Source organism: Geotrypetes seraphini, chromosome 4, assembly GCF_902459505.1.
Source record: "Geotrypetes seraphini chromosome 4, aGeoSer1.1, whole genome shotgun sequence".
In the NCBI taxonomy this organism is placed as follows: Eukaryota; Metazoa; Chordata; class Amphibia; order Gymnophiona; family Dermophiidae; genus Geotrypetes; species Geotrypetes seraphini.
In genome coordinates this window covers 257,118,776-257,145,571 of record NC_047087.1, presented here as the reverse complement: position 1 = coordinate 257,145,571, position 26,796 = coordinate 257,118,776, and the positions used below count along the sequence as shown (strand labels likewise).

Genomic DNA, 26,796 nt, shown 5'->3' with positions numbered 1-26,796 from the left:
TTTTCCATTAATTTATTAATTTGTGGCCAAATTGCATTCCAAAAACTTTGAAATGTGCATGTTGACAAACAGATCTAGGCATGCTCTCCTACACATGCTACTGACTTAGCATAAAGCTAGCACACGTTTGGTGCACCAGTGAGGGTCTGCGCTAATATTCTGAAATGGCTCAAGGGTAACCTGATACCATTATAGAATAGGTGCTGTGCAGCATTAAGGTACCACACAGGAGGTGCCAATTCACAGAATTGCCACCATATTGCTTCATTTTCAAACTAGGTTAGCCCATTCAATATTACTCATTTGGCATTTTTCTGAAATTGTGTTTTCTCCAGTCTATATGTTCTGCAAGTAGACAGTTGAAGCACAATTATTATGCAATATCTGAAATTCCACTACTGGTCAAAATTGTGGATACACCATATGAAATGTAGGTTCTGTGCTAGTTGCTTATCTACTTACGTGAAATAGCCATTCTAGCTGTAATCAAGTCTTTGTGGATTGTTGACATTACAAATGAGAAATAGCCACATTTTGTGACAAGTGGCAGAAATTTATTATTTGTTAAGGTTATATATCACCATTTATTCTCAAGCAAGTCTATACAAATAGTAATTTATCCAGAGATACTATGTGAATTATTAGTCCTCTGTTCGCTAGTTTTCAACCCCTATTTAATTTTTTGTGATTTTTAAGAATTTATATTAAGTGATTTTTAAATATTTTAAACTATTATCTATAATTTCAGCAAATTCTTTTGTTTTTTATAGGATGTAGCTACAAAAAGGATTGAAACACTAAGAAGAGAGCTACATCAATTGCTTTGAGAAATAAAGGTTATGATTTCCTTGAGATTGCTCAAAAATGTGTCAGTCATGGCTTCGGGAGTTCAGAAGCTGTACGAATGTTTTCAGGCAACTGTTAACATTGAAACTCTGGAAGACAGAGGAAGAGAAAAAGCTACAACTCCCAAGAGACAGAATTGTGAGATTGTTGTCCTACAGCAGAAAAATTATCTGAGAAATCAATTAGGTGTTGTCAGAAATGGCCACATCTGTATCAGTTTAGCTCAAAGCAAGTTACTTAAGAGTTTCAGAAAGAAACCTTTTTTAGAATGTGTAGCAAAGAAAGAGTTCAGTAGGCTAAAAGATGACAAAGCGAACAGTTAAAAACGGGAGCAATAATCTGGAAAAATAAAACAAGAATCAGTTTTTGGGAATGATAGTATTCAATATGTCCAAAGATGATCAAGGGAATTTTCATGGTTTTATATGTAAGTGTTTAATAAATTATCTCCAGAACATCTGTATCCACAGTTTGTTTTAACATAAAATCAGGACTAAACAACATCGGCAGCAATCCAGAAAACAGCAGAAGCAGAAGACACATTTAAGACTTCTGTTCTTGTCTCTAAGGCAGGAGGAAGATCACCTGAGGCCTGGGCAAAATGGATGTGCTTCCCACCAAAACCGAGGGAAGGATCATCGCCAAACTGTCATCTGAAACAATATGCAGCACTGAAGCCAAACTCGACCCCGCAGCTAAAAAACACAGCTAGCAGCTGGAGTGATAAGGGAATCCCCAGCATTCTTGGCGGTCTGCAACACTGAATCTGCCAGACAGCCTGCAGATGAGGAAACCCCAGCATGGACGGCAGGTGAGGCCTAGGCATCACCACCGCCTCTCGTCAATGAGCGGTGCACACGTGAAGGGCAGCCCGACACTGACACCTTAAGTTGGGTCCCCCTCAAGGCAGTTAGAACATTTTGTGTACTAACCAGCCACATCTACCGCTCGGCACCCATATAAAACGCACTTGTGATGCTTTTTTGAAGTGCTCATACTGAATGTGCCAAAAACCCATGTACAACAACGCAGTGCAAAAAATGGCAGCCTCAGGACCACTTTATGCTCCTTTTATTTCTTGTGTCTTTTTTTTTTTTTTTAACTTCTCACAGCTCACCAGCTGTCTCAAGAGAGAAGATCCCCATAGGCACTCTAAACTGTACTCTGTGCAGAACAGGTGGCCAGGCATACAGTTGAGGCTCCTCTAAATTCAGAAAACCTGGGGAGGTGAGGAAAATAGAGAGGAGGGACTCGACCCTCCCAAATGTGGCACCCCTGAGGTCGGTAGGACCCCCAAAAGGGTACCCCAAGCTCTGTCCAGACAGCAAAGGGAAAGGCTCACTAAATCAGATCAAAAAGGCCCAAAACAAACCTCAGCACAAACTGCACAATCTTACCACTCCACCTGCTGGAGACAGAGAAAAGACTGATTGTAATGGGGACTACACAGTACACTTGTACTGTACCCAAAAGTTAATTATCTCAGTCTCTACTTGCTGGCAGAGGAGCGTAAACCCATCCATTTCTGTGCTGGTCTGGAGAGATGCTAAAGAAACCAGATTTATTTTCCCAACAGGATAGTGCATCAAATGATTTGATAATAAAAAAAAATTTCACTTGCTCTGGCTAGAAAATAGCCCTCACCTCAATTGAACAGAGCATCTGTGGTCAAGTCTGAAGTGCTTGGCTGTAAGCAAGCATCCAGGAAACAAGCAGCACCTTATCCAGGCAGCTCTCATAGAATCATAATATACCAGAAAATCTGCAAAGTTTCAAGTTTATTTAAAATTTGATTTGATCGCAATATCATGTTTCAATGCGATTTACAAATATAAAAAGGAGAAATTAGGTTCTTACCTGCTAATTTACTTTCTTTTAGCTTCTCCAGACCAGTAGAGGTTAATCTTTACGAATGGGTATATATCCAATCATGACCAGCAGGTGGAGACTGAAAACAAAACTGTGGGACAGTATATAATATACTCCCTTCTCTATTTACATCAGTCTGCCGAATAGCCAAGCAGAACTAAGAACTGGAAAACAGAAAGAAAACAATACTCCGAACAGGAGTAACAAATAACATACCCAAATGCTGTTGGAAAATGCAGAGGAGAAATACCAGAAGGAAAATGTCCCCACAGCTCGCCAGCTAAGCCAGCCGAGCCACAGCCGCTGTTCTTCAATTCTCCCCGGCCCTAGAAAAATACTAGAACCCGCAGCAAAAAACAAAAACTGCCCGCGAAACAGCCCCAACAACAACAGACAGGGTGGGGACCTCTACTGGTCTGGAGAAGCTAAAAGAAAGTAAATTAGCAGGTAAGAACCTAATTTCTCCTTCTTTAGCACTCTCCAGACCAGTAGAGGTTAATCTTTACGAATGGGACGTACCAAAGCAGTCCCTCACACGGGCGGGACCCCAGAAGGGCCGACACCAGAACACACACACCGAACACCGTGTCCTGACGCGCCAGAACATCTACCCGAAAGAGTCTGACAAAGGAATACAAGGAAGACCAAACCGCAGCCTTACAAATGTCCACTGGAGGCACGAGCGACGACTCAGCCCAAGAAGCCGCCTGACCCCGAGTAGAATGAGCTTTGAGAAACTCCGGAACGGGCTGCTGCCCCAGAAGAGAAGCGGAAGCAATAGTCTCCTTGATCTAGCATGCAATAGTAGCCCTAGAAGCGCCGGCCCCCTAAGAGGACCAGTCAGAAGGACAAAGAGATGATTTTATTTCCTGATCTCCTGGGTCCGTTGCACATAAGAGCGAAGGACCCGACTAACATCCAACTTGGTCAGCTGTCTTTGCTCAGAAGAGCCCTCCCAACTACCCAAGACCGGGAGGACCACAGATTGATTGACATGAAAAGGAAAAACTACTTTTGGCAGAAAAGGAAGGAACAGGCCTCAAGACAACCTGCTCCCTAGAAAACTCTAAGAAGGGAGCCCTACAAGAGAAAACCTGTAGCTCAGAAACACGCCTAGCGGAAGAAATGTCCACCAAAAAGACCGTCTTCAGAGTAAGGTCCTTCAAAGAGCAGCCGCCCAACGGTTCGAAGGGCGGGTGCATCAGAATAGAGAGAACCAGACTGAGATTCCAAGAGGGAATAGAGGACCGCACGGGAGGCCTGAGCACCTTGGCCGCCCGCAAAAAGCGAAAAACATCAGGAATGGCTGTCAAACGCTGACCCGTCACAAACCCCCGAAAGGCTGACAAGGCCACAAGCTGAACCCGGAGAGAAGCCGAAGCCAGGCCTCTATCAGGCCATCTTGCAAGAACTCTAGGATGTTAGACACAGAAACGCGAAGAGAGACCACTCTCCGCACCTGGCACCACCCCTCAAAGAAGTGCCAAATCCACACAGAAGCCTGAGAGGTAGAAAGCCTCCAGGGCCCCAAGAGTGTAGAAATCACCCTATCTGAATACCCCTTCTTACCAAGGCAGCCCCTTTCAAAAGCCAAGCCGTAAGACAGAGGGGAGACGGGTCGAATGGGACCCTGCGTCAGAAGGTCGTCCAAGGGAGGCAGAGGAAGAGGATCCGCCACCAGAGTGTCACCAGATCTGCGTATCACGGATGTCGAGGCCAATCTAGAGCCACCAGAACCACCAGACCTGGATGGCGAACAATGCGGAGAAGAACTCTGCCCACTAATGGCCACGGAGGGAACATGCACAACAACCCCTCTGTTGGCCATGGTTGAACCAGAGCATCCAGACCCTCGGCCAGTCCATCCCTGCGACGACTGAAGAAGCGGAACACCTCGGCCTTGTCACTCGTGGCCGTCAGGTCCATCAGGGACTGACCCCAAGCCTGCATTATCAACTGAAAAGCCACAGGGCTGAGACACCACTCTCTGTGATCTAAGATGTGACTGAGGAAGTTCGCCTGAACATTCTCCACCCGGCCATGTGAGAAGCCGAGAGGTCCAGAAGGCGTGGCTCCGCCCCAAAGCATGAGCCGAGCCGCCTCCTCCGCCACCTGAGCGCTCTTGGTGCCTCAACGATTGACATAAGCCACCGCTGTGGCATTGTCAGACCGGACTCTGACCGACTTGCCCATCAAGAGGGAGCGGAAGGCTAACAGCGCCAGAGGGACGGCTCTGGTCTCCAACATGCTGATCGAACAGGACGCCTCCTCCATGGACCAGGTGCCCTGAGCTGAGTGACCTAGACACTGAGCCCCCCCAACCGAGGAGACTGGCATCCGTGAGAAGCACCGTCCACTGCGATAGATCCAGACTCATCCTCTGGACCAGATGAGAGGTCTGGAGCCACCAAAGAAGACTGCAGCGCGCCAAGCCTCACAGAGGGACAGGGACCTCCAAACTGAGCCTCTGGGGTGACCATCTACGGAGCAGAGCATACTGAAGAGACACATGTGGGCCCGCACCCACCTCACAACATCCAGGAACGCTGCCATCGACCCCAAGACTTGGAGGAAATCCTGCGCCCGAGGACACCGGGACGCCAAAAGAAGGCGAATCTGAGATTGCAATTTGCTTACCCGGGCCTCTGGAAGGAAGACCTTCCCCAAAGAGGTGTCGAACAGAACCCCAAGGTACTCCAGATGCTAAGCGGGGACCAACCGACTCTTGGAAAGGTTGACCACCCAGCCCAGTGACCGGAGAAACTCAACCAACCGAGCCGCAACTTGGGCGCTCTCCTGCAATGACTTCGCCCGAAACAACCAGTCATCCCAGAAGAGGTGCACCAGAATGCCCTCTGACTGCAATGCCGCCGTGACGACCACCATCAACTTGGCGAACGTCCGGGGAGTCGTGGCCAGGCCCAAGGGAAGCACACAGAACTGATAGTGCAGACCCAAGATCGCAAAGCAAAGAAAGAGCTGAGGAGAGGCCCGAATGGAAACAGGCAAGTAGGCCTCCGCCTGAGCGAGAGAAGTCAGGAACTCCCCCGGCTGAACCGCCAGAAGGACAGACTGCAGTGTGTCCAAGCGAATAAAAGGGAATTCTGAGAGTCCTGTTGACCTCAGTTTAAACCAAGGATGGGCCGAAAGGTCCCCTCCCTTTAGGGCGCCATAAAGGAAATGGCGTACCAGCCGATACCGCACTCCTGAGGGGACACTGGACAACTGCTTTGAGATCTAGCAAGCGCTGAAGGGTCTGGCGAAAGGCTAGCGTCTCCCATGCCACCTGACATGGAGAGGCTAGATATGATCCGGCAGAGAGCGGGCAAAATTCAAGTACATAACCGTCCCGCACCACCACCAGGACCCACTGATCGGACGTGATCTTGGCCCACTTGGGAAACAAGTTGCGAAGCCGGGCACCCACGGGAACCAAAGGGGGCGCCGGCAAAGAGACATCGCGCAGGACGGGCAGCAGGGGAACCGGGGGGAACTCCCAGCCCCCCGACGGGCCCCCTGAAAAGACTGCATGCGCTAAGCCAACCGACCCCGGGGAAAAACCGGAAGCCTGGAAAGAAGCAGTCCCATGCCCCAGGCGAAACTTGCGAAATTCCCGCAGACGCCCCCGGGCAATGCCAACCCGAGATGCCGGGTGGGCACGGTCCTCAGGCAGACGGGGCACCTCAGAGTCCGTCAGAATCTGAACCACCGGATCTAAGTCCTCTCTAAACAAAAAATAACCCCCGAAAGGAAAAATTTTGGGAAGTTCAGTTTTGGACGCGGCAACCGCCGACCAAGCGCGAAGCCACAAGGTACAGCGTGCGGCCACCAAAAGTCCCAGACTTAGCAGCACCAAGTCACAAAGAACAACCGAGAGGAACGAGGCAGTCATCTCAAACTTCACCACCTCCTGATCCACTAAGGACCAGTCATCAGACTCACGATCCAGGACATGCTCAGACCACCGAAACACGGTGCGAGCCACCAGCCCCACACAAATAGCCGCCGGGACCCCCAAGGCAGAGACATCAAAATTATACTTAAGAAGTGTCTCTAACGTACGCTCCTCAGAGACCCTAAGAGCAGAACCGTCCATAACAGGCACGGTATGCCGCTTAAGAAGTGCCGAGACCACCGCGTCCCCCATTTACGAAATTAAGGTAGCCCTATCCCCCTCCGGGATGGGATACCCATGAGCCAAGGCGCACACCAAACGAAACGGCGCCCGTAGGCCACTGCGCCAACACAAAATCCCGAAAATGCTGACGCGCAGGAAAAGAGCGGGAAACAGGACAGACCCCCTGAAGCAGAGGGGCCCCCATACGCGGGGTCTCTGGTGGCGCAACTTCAAAAATGCAGCACCAAGGAGACCTGCTACATCAGGTCTAAAAGCTCATCCCTCTGAATAAAAAGCGCACCACGGACGCATCTGCTCTGGAAGACGGGAAACCCGCCGCCCCGCTGCCAGCGGGCGTCCCCTCTAGAGGATCCTGGAAGCCCGCCAAAGCAGCCAGGTCCTCAACCATGCCAACACGCTCCTCCGACCACCAATTCGCAACCCAAGCCCCCCCCCGCGGGCGCTTGGATGAGGGAGGAGGAAGAGGGAACGCCAAACGAAAAGAGGGAGGCAAAGCCATAGGGGGCGCGGAGGGAAACCACCCCCGAAACCCCCCAGGTGCACGTGGGACCCCCCAATTGTCTGCACAAAGAAAGAAATTAAATTGGGGACAAAAAACCCCTGGGGGTCCCCAGGGACTCCCTGCCCCAGCAGGGGTCCCTGCTGAAACCTGCCCCTGTGTTTGCAATACAGGGGGAAGGTCACCTGAGGTTGCAGACAAAATGGAGGGGCCAGACAGAGAAAATGGCGAAGTTCCCGCCAAAAATGATCCCTCCATGGCCTGTAGCGACTGAGAAGGCTGAACAGTCCCAGCCGCTAAAACAGGCAAGTCGGCATCAGCTGTCAAAAAATCAGCTGAGAGGGAATCCTTCGGGGAATCCCTCCGTGGGCGGTTGGGGAAGACTGGGCTTCCCCACTGCTCCCAGCCGACTCGCGAGGCACCATCGGCGGGGAGCTCTGGGCGCCTGCAGCTGCTGCCGACGGAGCTCCACCACCTCACCGGGCCAAACTACCGATTTCAGTCCGGCCGCGTGTGCCTCGCGGCTGGACCTAATTGTGTCCCACTCCCCCGGAGAAGGGCACAATTGCTCCATACGTGACCTAGCTATAAAAAAGTGCCGGTTAGATGAAAAAAACAGTAAAATACAGTTTTCTTAAAGGGAAACAACCCTCCAGACCAGCACTACCTCAGGTTTGTTTTTTTTTTTTTTTTTTTTTTTACAGAACAGACTCCACAGGCTCTCAAAGCAATATGCCTTGCTTGATTTAGGGGGCAAGGCTTACTGCTGAGGCTCCTCTAAAAAAATGTGGGGAGGTGGAGGAAGTGGGGGGAGGGACCCCGCTCGAGACCCGCCGGGTTTGACACCCCCGAGGTGGGGGTTTGAGGGGTTTGACGGACCCCCAAACAGGGCCCACCCAAGCTCTGTCCGGCCAAAAACAGGGACTAGAAACCCCCTAAACAAATTCCAACAGCCCTACCAAGGGAGATGGGTACAGATCACATCAACACCTGCTGGAGACTGAAAGAAGACTGATGTAAATAGAGAAGGGAGTATATTATATACTGTCCCACAGTTTTGTTTTCAGTCTCCACCTGCTGGTCATGATTGGATATATACCCATTCGTAAAGATTAACCTCTACTGGTCTGGAGAGTGCTAAAGAACAGGGTTTTAGGTAAAAAAAAAAAAAACAACAACAACAACAAAAAAATCATACTTTAAGACTCTGACAATACACAAAACAAAAGGGAAACAGGTTGAATTACAATGTTTAGGAGAAAAAGAGAACATATAGGGTTAGCTGTGAGACGTGCCAGGTTATGATTGATTTAAAAGGATATTCAGGAAATTGGAAGGATTATACTAAACTTAATTATACCTTTTGGTGGAATTCAGTTTGTCATATTTATAAAATGGAGAGGGTGCTTGCTATACAGCAAGGAAATTATCATAATTTTAAAAATATTTGGGGGCCATTGATTACATATTCTAATGATCAGACACCTTAAATACCTTGTTATTATATAAGATATAGGTGGGTGGGATTGGGAAATATGATATTTGATCATTGATTTATTGTTAATGGGTGGGGTGGGTGGGAAGGAATTCTTTTATACTTTAATGATTATAAGTAAGATTGTCAAGTGATTTGTAAAAATTATTTTGATTGATTATTAAACACTTGTTGTAAGAGATGAAAATGAATAAAGATTTACAAACAAAAAGGATATTCAGTTCATTACTAGCATTAACATTGGCTGTACACATTCAAAATAGTTCTTGTGGGCAAATTCATGTAAACACCATCAAATATGATGATAACTAAAAAAAAGTGCTGAATGTTTTGTATCTGGTTATTCCATATTATAAATGCATATTAAGTCTGTAAAATTTTGTTGTCCTTTGGAAAAATGTATTAAAAAAAAATGTTAGAATTCTTTTTACAAAGTACACAATTTTGACCGTGAGTGTCTATTCAAAATGGTAAACTGCATTAATATTTGCCCTTTTCTTAATCAGATTACATTTTCAACTTAATACAGTTAATGCAGTGTGTACAAACCTTTGGTATGCAGAATAGTAGGGGAGCTATGCAAAAGGTCCCCAAGTTTCTGTAATGTCCCGTCTTTTTTGCGAAGTGACCTTGTACTGGAACTGGATATTTGGTTTTTCAAAGAGGAGCCCTTTTGGAGCGGCAGTCTAGTAGCATCCTGGAAGGCATAAAATGATTGAAACACTCATTATTCCAGACAGCACATTTAGCCTCCATGCTTGCTAAGTGCCTTAAGGGTAACATTTGTTTTCTAAACATTCATGCTTTTTTTTCCCCACCCGACATTAAGAATTTAAGTAAATTAATTGACTTTTAAAAGGACACTGTGATATTATGTAAATGTTACTTTCACAGATCAATATTTTACTACCCAAAGTTATGCCTTTGTCGTAGCTACAGCAAACTAAGTTCTGATATTTTATTTCCAGTACATATGCAATGATCTTAATAGTTATCAGACTTATTTTTCTGTTTGATGTTGGAGAAAGGAAAAGTAGAATAAATTTCGGTGTAATCAAAGTGGGTCTTCATTATTTGAAAGCAGTAAGTGGTTGCTGACTAGTGAACAGAACGCATGAAACCCTTGAAGGCCTGATTTCTATAAAGTGACTTGTCTAACTAAATGGATGCTTCAAGACTTCTGGATGATCTGCTAAGCAGAATCAAGATCATGTACTTCTGCTTCTGAACTAGTAAACATTCTGACACATGGCAAACATAGAAGGACTGCATGTACTGGAAGAGAAAGGCTCTGCAGAGCAAGGGAATTTGGTAAAGGATTCTGCAGGTAAGGCACCACAGAAATGGCCCACCTAATATGAACAAATTTATGCAAGCTTACCTGCTGTCTGAGGAGACATCTCAAAGAGTAAACTTGGGAAGAGGTTTATACTTAAATTACAAGTAATTTCACACTGAAAATTTAGCATATAGGAATATGTGTGCACTTTTACCCAGTTGCAAGTCATCCCCTAAATTGTATTCAAATATCATTTGGACGATGAATATCTGACTAGGTAAAATGAGGACCCTTATTGAAATACAGCACCTCCATGTGCAATTCATACAAAGAAATAAGCCGGAAGAAGAGATTACACATACCTTTTCTTCCTTGTTGCCAGTGGCAGCATTGTACTGCAAAGGCGGTGTACTAATGGTGGAGCTCAATGTGGCATTTTTCCTGTTTTCCCTCTTCACCATAACCTAGACACACAAAACAAAAGTGAGTTCCAGTACAATATACTATATACGCTATCAAATTCTTCCCTGAGCACACACAGTTATCTCAAAATCAAGCCACACACTACAACATTTAGACAGTTATTGTATTTTTCATTCCATAAGACGCACCCTAGATTTAGAGGAGGAAAACAAGAAAAAAAAAATCATTCTAAACCAAATTCTCCCTGCCAGGCTCTGCACCCAATCCCACACTCCTTGCAAGGATCTGCATCCTGTCCCCCCCTCCCTGCCAGGCTCTGTCCCCTGTCCCCCCCTCTTATGGTCTATTGGTAGGCCAGGACAAGGCACAGGGCAGGCAGGGACAGGGCAGTGCCTAGTGGCTGGCAGGCAGGTAGGGAAAGGGCACAGAGCAGGCAGGGAAGTCTTTCTGTTTCCTGCTCAGCTTTGAAAAATGCACATCTCTAGTGGGCAAGCAAAGACGAGGATAGAAACATAGAAACAGATGGCAGATAAGGGCCACGGCCCATCTAGTCTGCCCACCCCAATAACCCTCCCCTACCTTTCTCTGTGAAAAGATCCCACGTGACGATCCCATTTTGACTTAAAATCAGGCATGCTGCTGGCCTCAATTACCTGTAGTGGAAGATTATTCCAGCGATCAACCACCCTTTCAGTGAAGAAGTATTTCCTGGTGTCCCCGTGCAGTTTCCCGCCCCTGATTTTCCACGGATGCCCCCTTGTTACCACGGGACCCTTGAAAAAGAAGATATCCTCTTCCACCTCGATACAACCCGTGATATTTGAATGTCTCGATCATGTCTCTCCTCTCTCTGCGTTCTCAAGTGAGTATAGCTGTAATTTTTCCAGCCGTTCTTCATACGGGAGATCCTTGAGTCCTGAGACCATCCGGGTGGCCATTCTCTGGACAGACTCAAGTCTCAGCACATTCTTGCGGTAATGCGGCCTCCAGAATTGTACACAGTATTCCAAATGGGGGTCTCACCATGGATCTATAATGACTTCGGGCTTACGGCTGACGAAACTCCTAAGTATACATCCTATGATTTGTCTAGCCTTAGATGAAGCTTTCTCCACTTGCTTGGCAGTCTTCATGTCCTCACTGATGATCACCCATAAGTCACGTTCTGCTACAGCCCTCGCTAGGATCTCACCATTAAGAGTGTAAGTCTTGCATGGATTTTGGCTGCCAAGGTGCATGAATTCAAGAAACCATGGCTAAGAAAGGGATTACGGTACAGAGCCTAGAAGTAGTTTAAATGACTTGCCCAGGGTCATAAGGAGCTACTATAGCATTAACCATGAGGTTACTCTTCCATCCACTCCATGTGATTGGAAAGACTAAATAGAATATTATATAATCTTTATCTGCCATTACTTCCCTGCATTTCTATGAACACAATTTTGAATAACAATAAAATTAAATTATACTTTATATCAACTTCAGATTCAACACTGAAATACTTGAAACTGATTTATCAAGGGTATTTCTTCTAGTTTACACATTTAAGAAAAGTTCTTAAGCTCTATGAACTGGCCCTTGAAGAATTGGGGGGGGGATTTTTGTTTCCACAGGTGGAGAAAACGCAGAGGGGTTTTATAAAAGCATTCTGAGAAAGCCAACCTAAATCTTCACGAAGAGAAATCTCACTACCATAAGCTTCTTTGTTTGATTTCACTCAAAATTTTGATAGTTCTGCTTATGGGTGGTGCCAGGTTTCACACATTAACTGAAACAGAAATAAAATGCAAAATTTGTAAAACCTGGTCCCGCGCCACTGCCCAAATGTCCAGCGCTGCATCGGCAGGCTCCCCATCTGCCGCGGAAGTTAAAGGCAGGCCCGAGCGCGCCTGCCTGGTCCTGTGCCACTGCTCGAATGGTGTCATCAGCTCCCACGAGTCTCACGAGAACCAATGGCACCATTCGGGCGACGGCACAGGACCAGGCAGGCGCGCTCGGGGCTCGTGCCTCTTTCACTTCTATGGCAGATGGGGGAGCCTGCCGATGCAGCGCTGGACTGAACTGACACCATTCATATGGCGGCGGCATGGGATCAGAGCTCCTGCTTGCTTCTTACTGCCGCGGCAGATGGGGACTTGGGAGGCAGCGCTGGACCGCCAGGATTACATTAAGGGGGGCGCACGTGTGGTATTCGCTGCATAAGACACACTCTTATTTCCACCCACTTTTTTGGGGGGGAAAAATGCGTCTTATGGAGCGAAAAATACAGTACTCTGCGGAAGTCTTCTCTGGCCTTCAAACAGTTGGACACAAAGTCTATTGAAAAAATGCACATGGGTCATCCTTTAATTCCAGAAATTGGTTGCATCTAGGCTTATAAAAAGCATCCCTCTTTCTGCAGCTTCTTGCTTTGGCATGTTTATATACGTCCTTCAAATTCACTTTGATCAGCTCAGCTTGTGACTGCACACAAGTGGGCTCTTAACTTATTATACACCTAGTTAAGACAAACTTTTGAACCCCCCCCCCCACACACACACAGATTTAGAACATAAGAACATAAGCAGTGCCTCTGCCGGGTCAGACCACAGGTCCATCCTGCCCAGCAGTCCGCTCCCGCGGTGGCCAAAAACAGGTCAAGGCCTGTCTGAATCATCAGAAGGGGCTCCCCTGCCACCTTGGTTTCCCATTTAAGTTCTGCCCTCCTATCGAAGTCCTAGCCCTCCGGTCTTGCACATGCACGACCCCCACGATCCCTCTATCCCTCAGGAATCCATCCAATCCCTGCTTGAATCCCTGTACCGTACTCTGCCTGATCACTTCCTCCGGTAGAGCATTCCAAGTGTCCACGACCCTTTGGGTGAAAAAGAACTTCCTTGCATTTGTTTTGAACCTGTCTCCCTTCAGTTTCTCAGAATGCCCCCTCGTATTTGCTGTCCCCTTCAGTCTGAAGAATCTGTCCCTATCCACCCTCTCTATGCCCCTCATGATCTTGAAGGTCTCTATCATATCTCCCCTGAGTCTCCTTTTCTCCAGGGAGAAGAGCCCCAGCCTATCCAGCCTCTCGGCGTATGAGCAGTGTTCCAGCCCTTTTACCATTTTTGTTGCTCTCCTTTGGACTCTCTCAAGTACTGCCATGTCCTTCTTGAGGTGCGGCGACCAATACTGAACGCAGTATTCCAGATGCGGACGCACCATCGCTCGATACAATGGCATGATGACTTCCCGTGTTCTGGTTGTTATGCCCTTCTTTATGATGCCCAGCATCCTGTTGGCTTTTTTCGAGGCTGCTGCGCACTGTGCAGATGGCTTCAGTGATGCATCCACCAGCACACCCAAGTCTCTCTCGAGTCTGCTGTCTCCCAACAATACCCCCCCTAATTTGTAGCTGAACAACGGGTTCTTTTTCCCTATATGCATGACCTTGCATTTGTCCACGTTGAAGCGCATTTGCCATTTGTTTGCCCAGTCTTCCAGCTTGTCCAGGTCCCTTTGTAGGTCCTCACACTCCTCTCTGGTCCTAACTCTGCCGCACATTTTGGTATCGTCTGCGAATTTTATAACCTCACACTTTGCCTCCTTTTCCAGGTCATTGATGAATATGTTAAAGAGTAAAGGCCCCAGCACCGATCCCTGTGGCACACCGCTCGTGACTCCCCGCCAGTCAGAATATTGACCCTTTACTCCAACCCTCTGCAGTCTACCCGACAGCCAGTGCTTGATCCATCTGTGCACATCCCCTCCCACCCCGTGGCTCCACAGTTTCTTAAGTAGCCTTTCATGTGGCACCTTGTCGAAAGCCTTTTGAAAGTCGAGGTAAATGATGTCTATGGGCTCCCCATTGTCCATCCGACTGCTTATTCCCTCAAAGAAGTGCAGAAGGTTCGTTAGGCACGACCTTCCCTTACAGAATCCGTGCTGGCTTGTTCTCAGTAGGCCATTCCTCTCGATGTGCTCGCAAATGCCGTCCTTGATCATAGCTTCCACCATCTTCCCTATTATTGAAGTCAGGCTCACCGGCCTGTAGTTCCCGGGGTCACCCCTCGATCCCTTCTTGAAGATCGGTGTGACATTTGCCAATTTCCAGTCCTCTGGCACCTCACCAGTTTTCAAGGATAGGTTGCAAACATGTTGGATTGTGCCCGCTATTTCCTGTCTTAGTTCTTTCAGAACCCTTGGGTGGATCCCGTCCGGGCCCGGTGATTTGCCGCATTTTAACCTGTCTATCTGTTTGAGGACATTCTCCCTACTTACCTCTATGTGCTCTAATTTTTCAGCCTGTTCCCCACTCATGAGCTCCTCTGAGTCCGGTATATTAGATGTGTCTTCGCTCGTGAAAACCGACGAGAAGAACGTGTTCAACCTCTCAGCTACCTCTTTATCCTCCTTAATCACTCCCTTCCTGTCCCCATCGTCCAATGGCCCTACCTCCTCTCTCGCTGGTCGCTTCCCCTTAACGTAACTGAAGAATGCCTTGAAGTTTTTCGCCTCCTTGGCCAGCCCCTCTTCGTATTTCTCTTTTGCTTTTCTAACCTCCCGGTGGCATTCCTTTTGGCATTTCCTGTGTGCCTGGCGATTTGTATTTGTATTTGCTATTTGTATTTGCTAGGATAAAAGGTATGAACCCATGAAATTGAGACTGCAATTTCTTATTCTTAATTATTTGTTGAATATTTCTTTAATTACCCTTCCACATAGAAAGTGTAGATTGTATTGTAGAGTGAAACAAATTCCTACTTTAATGCATTTTGGATTGTATTTATTTTATAAACAGCAGAAATGTACAAGGCTGTGAATACACTTGCAAGGTAACATAAGTTATAAGTTGCACGCATGCAAAATAGGTCTCTGCTTCTTCTGTTGGCAAAGAATGACATGAGACAACATATAGATCAGTGATTTCCAAATCTATCCTGGAAAAACCCCACCACTCAAGGTTTCAGGATATCCACAATGAATATGCATGATATAGATTTGAACAAATGACAGGGAGGCAGATACCTGTGGTTAACTGCAGGGCAGGAATGGGGACAAACTATTTCCCTGTGTTATTCTTTAGAACAGTGTCCCGCAAATCTTTCCAGCTGGCGGCACACTATATGCAATGCCCTGGCCAGAAGGCACCCGGATGTCAATGTGATGACGTCACGTGCATGCATGGAGGCCCGTCTTGTCGTGACCCCGCCGTTACAGGGATCCGGGAGATGCAGGGAGAAGAGGAGAGACGCCGGCCAGGAGGAGAGTCGTCCATGCTGGCTAACTTCCTACAGGACGTGCCTCTTGCCGCAAAAGGCACGTTCTGTAGGCAGGCAGCCGGCTTGGACGACTCTCCTCCTTGCCAGTGTGTCGCGGCACACCAGAAATCTCAGAAGGCACAATGGCAGCACAGTTTGCGATACACTGCTTTAGAGGCTTGAGACTATCCTTAAACAGGCTATTTCAACTAGACCTGTGTCTCTCAAACTGTGTACCATGGCACAGCTGTATGCCCCGAAGAGATTCAAGGAATGCCACGAGAGATTCCAGAATTTATTTTTAAAAATTCTCTTCATAAGTATACACTAGAATCTAAGATAACATGTACGTTGTATACGCAAGAGTGTCAATGTTATGAGCATCTGTGTTAATAAGGATACAACTGCCCAGACAAGCATCATTCTTTGACGTGATTGATCCTTGAAAACTAACAGCAAGTAATTTTATTTTAATTTTTTTATGCAGCAGTTATCTTAACTTGAGCAACAAAGCAATCAAGGTTTTATTACTGTTTGAATTTTCTTAGTTTTGCAAACTTGGATTTTCAGCTCTGACAGAAATTAAATAAAGAAAAAGAGACTGCAAATGGTGGATGATGGAATGTGTGTTTGCTTGTCTACTATCGAGCCACATTTTGAATTAATTTGCACTCAAAATCAAGCACAGGAAGGACAGGGCAGGGGTCCAGAATGACATACCTATCTACTCGAAAAATTATTATCAAGGTATCTCTTTTTCCAGTGCAATAGGTGTACCATTTTGGACAAGCAGGACATACAAAACCAGTCCCAGACATCTAGGACTGGCTGACTGTGCCAACCTGTAAACTAGAGGTCCCAAAGGCAGAGTCCTCTCTTGCTGCCACATCCACTCTATAAAATTTAGCAAATGTACTCAGAGTGGACAAGTCGTCACTCTATAAATCTCTGGGGAGACTGTCCTAGCTTCTGCCCATGATGAAGCCACACTTCTTATTGAAAGTGCCTTGAAGGAAACAGAAGACTATTTCCCACTGATAATGTAGGCTGACGAAATGGCCTTACAGATCCATCTGGAAATCATGGCCTTGGAGGCTGGCATGCCTCGCATAGCTGAATGAGTCAGTACAAATAGATGGTCAGAGATTCAAAACTCACTGGTGGCCTCAAGGTACTGAAGAAGTACTCTTCTTACATCTAACTTCTTCAACATATGGTCCTGATTCTTAGAATTTGTGGATTGGAATGCTGGCAATTAAATCTCCTGATTGATATGCAATGCCGAAACTACCTTTGGCAGAAAAGATGGGACGGTGCGTAGAGAAACGCCGGGAGAGTTACAGGCATTTGAGGTGTTACTATCTGCTGAACTATTCTGCCCCAGACTGCAGCGCTTTTTAACATCTTAAGCCGGAGCGTTGGGAGCCGAACCCCTGCAGGCAACCGCAGAGGCTGACCGCTGACGTCACGCGGGTCCTCTTCCCGCGGTTCAAAGGGACGCCGCAACTGCAGGAGACTGGAGAGTTACAGGCATTTGAGGTGTTACTATCTGCTGAACTATTCTGCCCCAGACTGCAGCGCTTTTTAACATCTTAAGCCGGAGCGTTGGGAGCCGAACCCCTGCAGGCAACTGCATAGGCTGACCCCTGACGTCACGCGGGTCCTCTTCCCGCGGTTCAAAGGGACGCCGCGACTGCAGGAGACTGGAGAGTTACAGGCATTTGAGGTGTTACTATCTGCTGAACTATTCTGCCCCAGACTGCAGCACTTTTTAACATCTTAAGCCGGAGCGTTGGGAGCCGAACCCCTGCAGGCAACCGCAGAGGCTGACCGCTGACATCACGCGGGTCCTCTTCCCGCGGTTCAAAGGGACGCCGCGACTGCAGGAGACTGGAGAGTTACAGGCATTTGAGGTGTTACTATCTGCTGAACTATTCTGCCCCAGACTGCAGCGCTTTTTAACATCTTAAGCCGGAGCGTTGGGAGCCGAACCCCTGCAGGCAACCGCAGAGGCTGACCCCTGACGTCACGCGGGTCCTCTTCCCGCGGTTCAAAGGGACGCCGCGACTGCGGCGCGTGGCCGCAGGGCGTGGCCAAAGGGGCATGCCCTAAGGGGCACGATCTGCCCCTTGGAGACACTGGGAGAGACGGGAGAACTGTATGTATGAATGTAATATGGGGAAGAGAAAAGGGAAAGCTAAGGTATCTACACCTATTTTGTTAGGCCCCATAGATAGGCATTTTATTTCATCTAGTGCATTAAGCCATAGTCAAGGAGCGGACTCGCTTTCAGGGGCATCTCTTAGTCCTCCAGGTAGAACTCCACCACCTCCACCAAATATTCCGGAAGTTTTGGAGCCCAAATCTGGCTCCAGTTCTCAGCCGGAGGGACTCTCTGAGCAACAGAGGTCACCCTTATTAGTTTATGGGGTGATGCCAAAAGCCTTATCTTTTCAAGATGAGGCTTTATTTGCTAGAGAGCCCCAGGCTGAACCTCAGGAAGTTACCTTGAAAGATTTATGGCAAATTAACACTCGAATGGAGGGGTTATTAAAGTCCGTGGTAACACAGAATCTTAAGTTTTCACAGGAAGTGATTGATAAGTTTGTAAATGTTGATTCTAATTTAAAGATTATGGAAAAATTGATTAAAACAACAGAGTCTCAAGTGGTTACATTACAAGCAGTTTCCTCAACAGCAGTTAAGGATTTTCATATCACTCATATGAAATTTGAAAAAATGGAAAATTTGCAGAGAGCAAAAAATTTACGTCTAGTCAATTTCCCCAAAACTCATTTGTTGTCTCCAGAAATATTGGTTAAGAAATATTTTAAAGAAGTTTTGGGGGTGACTGACGTAGATAATTTGCCTTTAACAAATTTATACTATATTCCTCAGAGGAAGAAAGTTTCCATAGAATCGGGTGTAGATCAGTTGGAACAAATTGATTTTGATTTAACAGGATTTTTGGAGGATTCACAAGATATAATTCTAACTAGATCTACACTCCTAATAACGTGTACAAGAGAGATAGATAAATCCTTAATAATGAAAGCTTATTTTCAAAATAAGCAAGTTAAATTCTGTGGAGATAACGTATTGATATTTCCAGATGTGGCCAAAGCAACACAATTAAGAAGAAAATCTTTTCTGGCTTTGAAATCTAGGGTGTTGGCTTTGGGTGCCACTTTTTACTTAAAATTTCCTTACAAATGCTTGATTAAATTTGAAGAAAATGATTATGTTTATTGGGACTCTATTCAGTTAGAACAATTTTTGCAACATCATGAAGTTAGTTCTTCTTCTGGTACCACGTAATTAATATTTGGAGTTTTTTTTTTTTTTTTTCATTATTTTTTATTTTCAAATTTTACATAAAGTGTACAAAATATTAAAATACAATTGATAAATACATAGTATCACTTTTATATCTAATACATTATATATCTAAATTTAATTTTCCCCCTCACCCTCCCCCCATCCTTTTATTACTTTAATATAATATTTTTAATTTTCAAATTTTACAGAAAGTGTACAACATGTTAGAATACAATTGATGAATATTCAATAACATTTTTATATCTAATATATTATGTTCTAAATAAATTTTATCCCCTCTCCCTCCCCCCACCCTTCTATTATTTTTCAATCATACATTACATATTGTATAATATATTATAACATATTATATAGAAATTATTTTCCTTACCCCCCCTCTATGTGTGTCATAAAAAAAAGATCCTTAAAAGAAGAAAAGAAGAAAAGAAGAAAAATCCTATTATTTATTCATTACAGTATTTTGTCAATGGCCCCCATATTTTATAAATTTAGTATATGTCCCCCTTTGTATTGCTATTGTTCTTTCCATTTTAAATATATGACATATTGTATTCCACCAAAATGTATAATTTAGGTTGTTATAATTCTTCCAGTTGTTAGTTATATGCTGAATGGCAACCCCTGTCATAATTAATAAAAGCTTGTTATTTTCTGGTGAAATTTGACTTTTTTTTCTCATCATCATTCCAAATAATATTGTATCATATGATATTGCAATATGATTTTCCATCAATTTATTAATTTGTGGCCAAATTGAATTCCAAAAAGTTTTAATATAGGGACAATGATACAATAAATGATCTAATGTCCCTGGTTCTAGATTACAGTGCCAGCATTTATTGGACTTAGAACTGTCTAATTTTTGCAAACGTGTAGGGGTCCAAAAAGCTCTATGTAATAAAAAGAACCAAGTTTGTCTCATAGATGCTGACACTGTACATTTCATTCTCCAAGACCAAATTAGTGGCCATTGAGATGCATTAATTTGATGCTTAATCTCAATGCTCCAAATATCTCTTAGACCATTTTTTGGTTTTTTATTTAAATATCCAGATATTAATTTATACCACAATGCGGCTTGATGTCCTAGGAAGTCTGCTTGAAAACATAAGAACTTTAAACTATATTGATTATTTAATGTTTTCCACTCAGGGAACCCAACCTGAATGGCCTGCTTCAACTGCAACCATTTAAAACTTTGTGTTTTATTAAGACCAAATCTATGTTGCAATTGTGAAAAATCCAGCAGTTTACCTTCTGAAATAACATCGTCTATAGATCTAATGCCTGCAATAATCCAGTTCTTCCAAAGGATTTGAGCTCCGCCAATTTTGATCTTGGAGTTTATCCATATAGATTGATTAGTTGATTTGTTTATTGGGATAGGTGTTAATTTATCAATAAATCTCAACGTTTTCCAAGTATCCATTAATATTTTATTTTCTCTGTATCTTCTAGGTATGTTAATACTTGGTAGATGAACTAAATTTAGGGGAAACATAAGGCACCATTCTAAATATAACCAATCCGGTGCATTATCCATAAGTTCTGGGAGGATCCAATACATACCCTGACGTAGAATATAGGCTTGATGGTACCTATAGAAATTTGGAAAATTTACCCCTCCCTCCTTAATTGATTTTTGCAAAGTTACTAAAGCTATTCTAGGTGTTTTACCAAGCCAAAGAAATTTTGTTAAAATGCTATTGAGCTTTTTATAAAAGGACCCCTGAAAATAAATAGGTATCATACTCATTTGGTAGCAAACTACAGGTAACATCATCATTTTAATAGTTTGAACTCTTCCCCACCAAGAAATATGTAATGGGTTCCATTGCTCACATAATTCCGTAACTTTTTTTAATACATATTTTTCATTCTCTTTTACAGTATCTTCAATTGTATTTTTAACTTGAATGCCAAGATATTTAAATCCTTCTTCTTTCCATATGAATGGAAAAGTATCAAATAATCCTTTTACACAATGAACATTCAAGGGTATAATTTCAGATTTATTCCAATTAATTTTATAACCTGAAAATTTACCAAACTTATCAATTAATTCCAATAAAGAAGTTAAGGTTGACTCTGGATTTCTCAAATAAAGTAAAATATCGTCAGCATAAGCCGAAATTTTATATTCCATATCTGAATATGGAATACCTTGTATCTCCCTCTTTTGCTGTATTGCTAACAATAAGGGTTCTAATACAACATCAAATAACAAAGGAGATAAAGGACAACCTTGTCTAACTCCCCTCTGCAATTGAAAACCATCAGATATCTTATTATTAATATTTAGTCTTGCAATCGGGAAGCTATACAATGTTTTTACCATTCGTATAAATTATTTTTAATATTTGGAGTTTTGAAAGTATCAAGGCACCATTTTGTTTGATCATTTGATCATGATTATATTTGATTGTTTCTGATTAGTTTAAAGCCTGTTTGTACTCTCTCAATTTATGTGGGCTTGAGGAATCTATTGTAATAACCTTGTAATATTGTAATATTAGATATAAAAATGATATTGTGTATTTATCAATTGCAATTTAATATTTTGTACATTTTATGTAAAATTTGAAAATTAAAAATATTATATTAAATTAATAAAAGGGAGGGTGGAGGGGGAAAATCAAACTTAGATATATAATGTATTAGATATAAAAGTGATACTATGTATTTATCAAATGTATTTTAATATTTTGTACACTTTATGTAAAATTTGAAAATAAAAAATAATGGGAAAAAAAAAATATGTGGGCTTGAGGAATCTATTGTAATAACCTTATGAGTTATAATTACTTTTCTTTATCTTGTTTTTGTAAATTTCCTTTCTTTATTATTTGTATAAATGATGTTTAAAAATCTGATAAATAAAAAAAATAAAAAAAAAGAGAAACGCCAATGTCCAAGGTTTTAAAGAAAAGCTCTCTACAAGAAAGAGCCTGAAGCTCTGAGACTCATCTCGCTCCGACGTCACAGCCACCAGAAAAACAGCCTTGATTGTTAAAACCAGTAGAGGCGCTTATTCCAGTGGTTTGAACAGAGCTTTGGTGAGACTCACAGAACCATGTTGAGATCCCAGGAAGGAAATGAGGTCTTGACCAGTGGTCTGATGCAGAGAGCACTCTTCAGAAATCTGGCTATGTCCAGATGAGAAGGCAGAGTAGATTTGCAGTCTTGGGCCTTGAAACAAGAGCCCTGCGATTTGAATCCGAAAGGAAGCCACAGTAAGCCCTTTGTCAAGGCCAGCTTGAAGGAAAGCCAACACGACAGAAAACAGCTCCATACACTCCTGAGAACACCAATGTTGGAATATCTTCCATGCTTGGAAGTGGCCTCAGTTGCCTGGGTCAATCAGAGCCTTAGGCCCCTCCCAGTATATCCAAGGAGGCATTAAGAAGGGGAAGGTCTGCTGACAGGAGGGAGTGGGCATCCCTCCTGCTGTCATCTGAATAAGGTATGGGGAAGGGTCAGGTTGTGGTGTGTGTGGTTTCCAGTTATGCCAAGGCAAGAGGGGGTGGGCTTCCCTCCTACTGATTTTTCTTTTTTAAAGTTTGGAGGCTGCTTCAGGGCTTCCCATGCCAGTTCTGCATACGTGTCAGTCATTTTCCAATGACTGATCAGATGGGATTATGGTGGATCTCTGCTAGAGCCATTTGAATGTGAAATTGTTTGAACATCAATCACCATTTTCAAATTGGACATTTACTGGCCCCACAATGACCCACAGGATTTTAACGGTGATCTTTGAGCATTTGGGCCTAAAACTGAGGATTTGTAGAATAGCCCATAGTGAAGGGAGGCAGAGCACAAAAATTGTTAATGAGGCTCTCTACATCAGATCTTGCGATTAGATGGTGAGAAGCCGCTGCTTAGCTCCTCTATGGTTCCCTGTAAGGCAGGGGTGTCAAAGTCCCTCCTCGAGGGCCGCAATCCATTCGAGTTTTCAGGATTTCCTCAATGAATATGCATGAGATCTATTAGCATACAATAGAAACAGTGCATGCAAATAGATCTCATGCATATTCATTGGGGAAATCCTGAAAACCCAACTGGATTGCGGCCCTCGAGGAGGGACTTTGACAACTCTGCTCTAAGGGAAATGACCAGACCAACGCTCAGTGTGTAGCCAAAACAAATCACTCGGTTTATTAGAAAAAGAAAATCAGGAATAAAAGTCAGCATATGTATAAAAAAGGTAAATTAGTAAATCAGAGCAATAAGTATGGCTAAACAATGGAGATTGATACAAACAGATTGCCAGCAGTTCTGTATGTATGTTAAAGTTTCTCTGACCACACCTTTCACAAGTTTCTTAGGTCTGCAAGACCCTCCCCTGGCTCTGTCCATGTACAATCCCTATAGGAGCACACATGTTATCTAACCCTCCTCTAGTCCACACCTTCATTCTTCCCTGGGGGGCCCTGGACAGGCATAGCTTCTGGAACTTTCTTCTTCTCGTATCTTCCATTCTTCACACAGGTACATTCAGTACATCAGCTAGTCCCCACCTGTGGGCTTGGCATAGCTAGGCATTGTGTTATCAGTTCTTTTGGTTCCTGAAGCCTATATGCCCATATTTGAAGTGTACTACCGACGGCACAATTTGTAGCAACTTCTGTCTTCGACACCTCCATTGTTCTGCAGGAAAATGAAACCAACACACATTTGGGCCACACAGTAGCATCTGTACTAAAAGTCTGTTCATGCCCTGTGACTTCAGCAAAATGCTGAAACGAGGTCTTCCAACTCCAATAGTTTCCCATCAGCAAATTGCAGGAAACTAGGTCTCACAACCTGTGAAAGTCTCCCATAGTCTCCTGTCCAATTATATCATAGCAATGGTCACTACCCACCAGTTCCAGAATGATGTGTCTATAGCACTAGAAGTATTGATGATTTATGGTTTGTATTATGCACAGCTAGAATTATCCTGATAGGTAATCTAAAAACTAATACTTGAAATGAAACTATAGAATACAACCTATAGCCCTGAGCTACTGATGAAAAAAGTGAGTAGAACCCAAATAATTAGGTTCAAGATGCATTTGTTGAAAGTGTGTTAGACAGAAATCAAAAGACCAATATTATACTTCATGAGCCTGGTAAAACTTCTCTATGTAATACTGTCCCTTTGGTTATCTTAGAGGTGAATTCTGCAGAAGAGCCTGGCGTGCTGCATCTTTTCTAGTCATCGTGCAGCCTGACCAGTATGAGGGGGTAAACTAGTTTGGGAAGGGGTTGAGGTGAATATAGCCACACCACATGACAGCTTTTATCTCCCCCATCTTGGCCTTCAGTCTCTTGCTATACTTTTCACAGGAACCCACAGATTTCAGCAACTCATTTCATAAAACAGAAAGAAAATTACCCATAATAGACAAATTACCAAACCTACATGTGATGCAAAGCTCACAGCGTATTATGAAAGCATGTTTTGAAAAATATTGCAAATGGAGGAAAATTTTAAATCAATATTTGACAACAGAACAAGCAAGCAACAAAAGCCACACTTAAAAAAGAAATAAGCAAGCAAAAGCTCACTCTTACCTCTTCAATCTCTGAACTCTTTCTTTTTTTGGCTGTCCTGGATATTTTGACCATTACAGGTAAAGCACTGCCTTGATGCTTCACTGCTATTTTGTTAGGTTGAAGGGGCGTGAAATGAATCTCTAGCTCTGGTTTGGGAAATCTGCTTACTTTCTGACTTTCATTGGACATTTCTGAAGAATCCAGTACTGTCTCAGAATGACCCTGAGAGTTACAAAAGGGCCAGGTTAGAGAAAAGGTAATTTAGAATGGCTGTTCCAGTAAATTAAACATTGCAACGATCACACTGATGGGATATGCTAAACTTTTGTTAATTAAGCATTTTTACTCTTATATGGAACTAACAGTTGTTATCCAGGGACAGCAAGCAGATATTCTCACAGATGGGTGATGTCATCCATAGAGCCCGGTACAGACAGTGCAAAAGTGTACTGTCACTTTAAACTTCTTCAAAAGTCTCGAGACTGCCTATACTGTGCATGCACCGGTGCCTAGCTTAACATTGGTTCGTGGGACCATCAATTCAGTAAAAAAAAAAAAACAAAAAAACAACCAACCCAAAAAAACTAAGAAGTCAACTAGAGGAGGAGAGGGGGTTGTGAGAATACCTGTCTGCTGTCCCTGAATAGTATCTGTTACAGGTAAGTAACTGTGTACTATCTCAGGAAAAGCAAGCATGAAGCCTGTACTGGTCTGGAGAGGTGACAAAGAACAATGTTTTTGTTATTCAATACTTATCCAATTTATATACCAACCTCAGATTCATTTCCAGATGATACATTACTGGAAGAACACTGGGAAGCTGCTTCAGTTTCTTTTGAGTGCTTGCTGTTTAACTGCAAACTCTGCTCTGCAGCATCATTGCTCACTGTTTCCACTTCCACTGGCTGAAAAATATGAAAGGGCATAGTAAAAGGTTCTGCAAAATAAGTTCAATGATCATTATGCATCTAAGCACAGGAGAGCTTTAGGAACTCAGTTTGTACACAATTTTCAAATCAGTGATAGAACAGGATAAAGGGATCCCAAGTCTATATTTGTTCTATGCTCTGTGTGCTAGTATCAGTACTGAAGTTCCCATTTTCCCCTTTTAGTGTTTATTTTGATTATTTTATTGTAAACCACCATGCCCTGTGCTTCAGAAATGGCAGTATATCAAGTTTTAATAAATATAAATATATTTACTCTGTAATAAAATCCACACTGAGAAATTGTGTCACCTGTTGCATTAAAGCATAATCTTCAGTTTCAGTCACACTAGGGCCAACAGCCTGTACTGCCTTAAATGATTCTTCATCAGAAAACTGTTTTAGCTCTTTAATGACTTCATTTCTCTCCATCATTTGGATCCTTAGCTCAGTTTGCTTTTCCTGTTAAATATATAATACTGAGAAATGTCAAATATGTGAAAAATTCTTTTAAATATGTTTAAAAAAGTAAGAAAAATAAAAACTAACATTACTGCTTCTACTCACAACTCCAGTAATACAGCTGAAATAAACAGACCTTTTCTGTGCCCTCTGCCAGGCTCACTCTTAGCTTTTCAATTTCTTCATCCTTCTCCTTGTTGCTTGACAGCAAAGTTTTCAGCTGCACTTCTAAGGCTGCCACTAGTTGATCTCGCTCTTCACGCCACTTCTGAAGGTCTCTATCCTTTGCCAACAGCTGGGCAGAAGCTGCCTCCTACAAACAACAAAAATTTATATAAAGGAAAATAGTTTGAAAGGCAAAGTTAAAATGGCTTATCCAATACCTACAGATCTATAATGGCTTCAAATTACAGTTCTAACAACAGAAAAATGTTCCATCAGAATCAAATCAGGAAAAATACTGTTCAATCCCTTGGACATATGTAATATATATCATTTCAAAGTTTAGGGTGTTATCTTTCAAATGATACATACAATACTAACCTTTATGGTTTAAAAAAAAAAAATCCATTTCACCAACCAAAGCGGTACCTTGCATAGAAAGAAAGATTTAGGGCTTCTTTTACTAAGGTGCGCTAGCGGTTTTAGTGTGCGCTTAGCGCGTGCTACAATACCACACGCGCTAAACGCTAATGCCTCCATAGACTTGTGTTAGTATTTTTTGTTTCACACGTGGTTAGTGCGCTCT

General features: G+C 43.5%; 1 protein-coding gene across 5 annotated transcripts in view; it reads right to left on the bottom strand.

The window, feature by feature from the left end:
* KIF20B (kinesin family member 20B) overlaps positions 1 to 26,796 on the bottom strand; it is a 237,092-nt gene that overhangs the window by 10,744 nt on the left and 199,552 nt on the right. For all 5 annotated transcript variants that reach the window (XM_033943513.1, XM_033943516.1, XM_033943517.1 and 2 more), the window contains exons 27-32: positions 26,185 to 26,361; positions 25,899 to 26,048; positions 25,434 to 25,565; positions 24,679 to 24,882; positions 10,489 to 10,590; positions 9,397 to 9,544 (exon numbers count right to left, since the gene is read on the bottom strand). In XM_033943513.1, the coding sequence (XP_033799404.1) occupies positions 9,397 to 9,544; positions 10,489 to 10,590; positions 24,679 to 24,882; positions 25,434 to 25,565; positions 25,899 to 26,048; positions 26,185 to 26,361 (913 nt within the window). The remainder of the gene's footprint in view (positions 1 to 9,396; positions 9,545 to 10,488; positions 10,591 to 24,678; positions 24,883 to 25,433; positions 25,566 to 25,898; positions 26,049 to 26,184; positions 26,362 to 26,796) is intronic.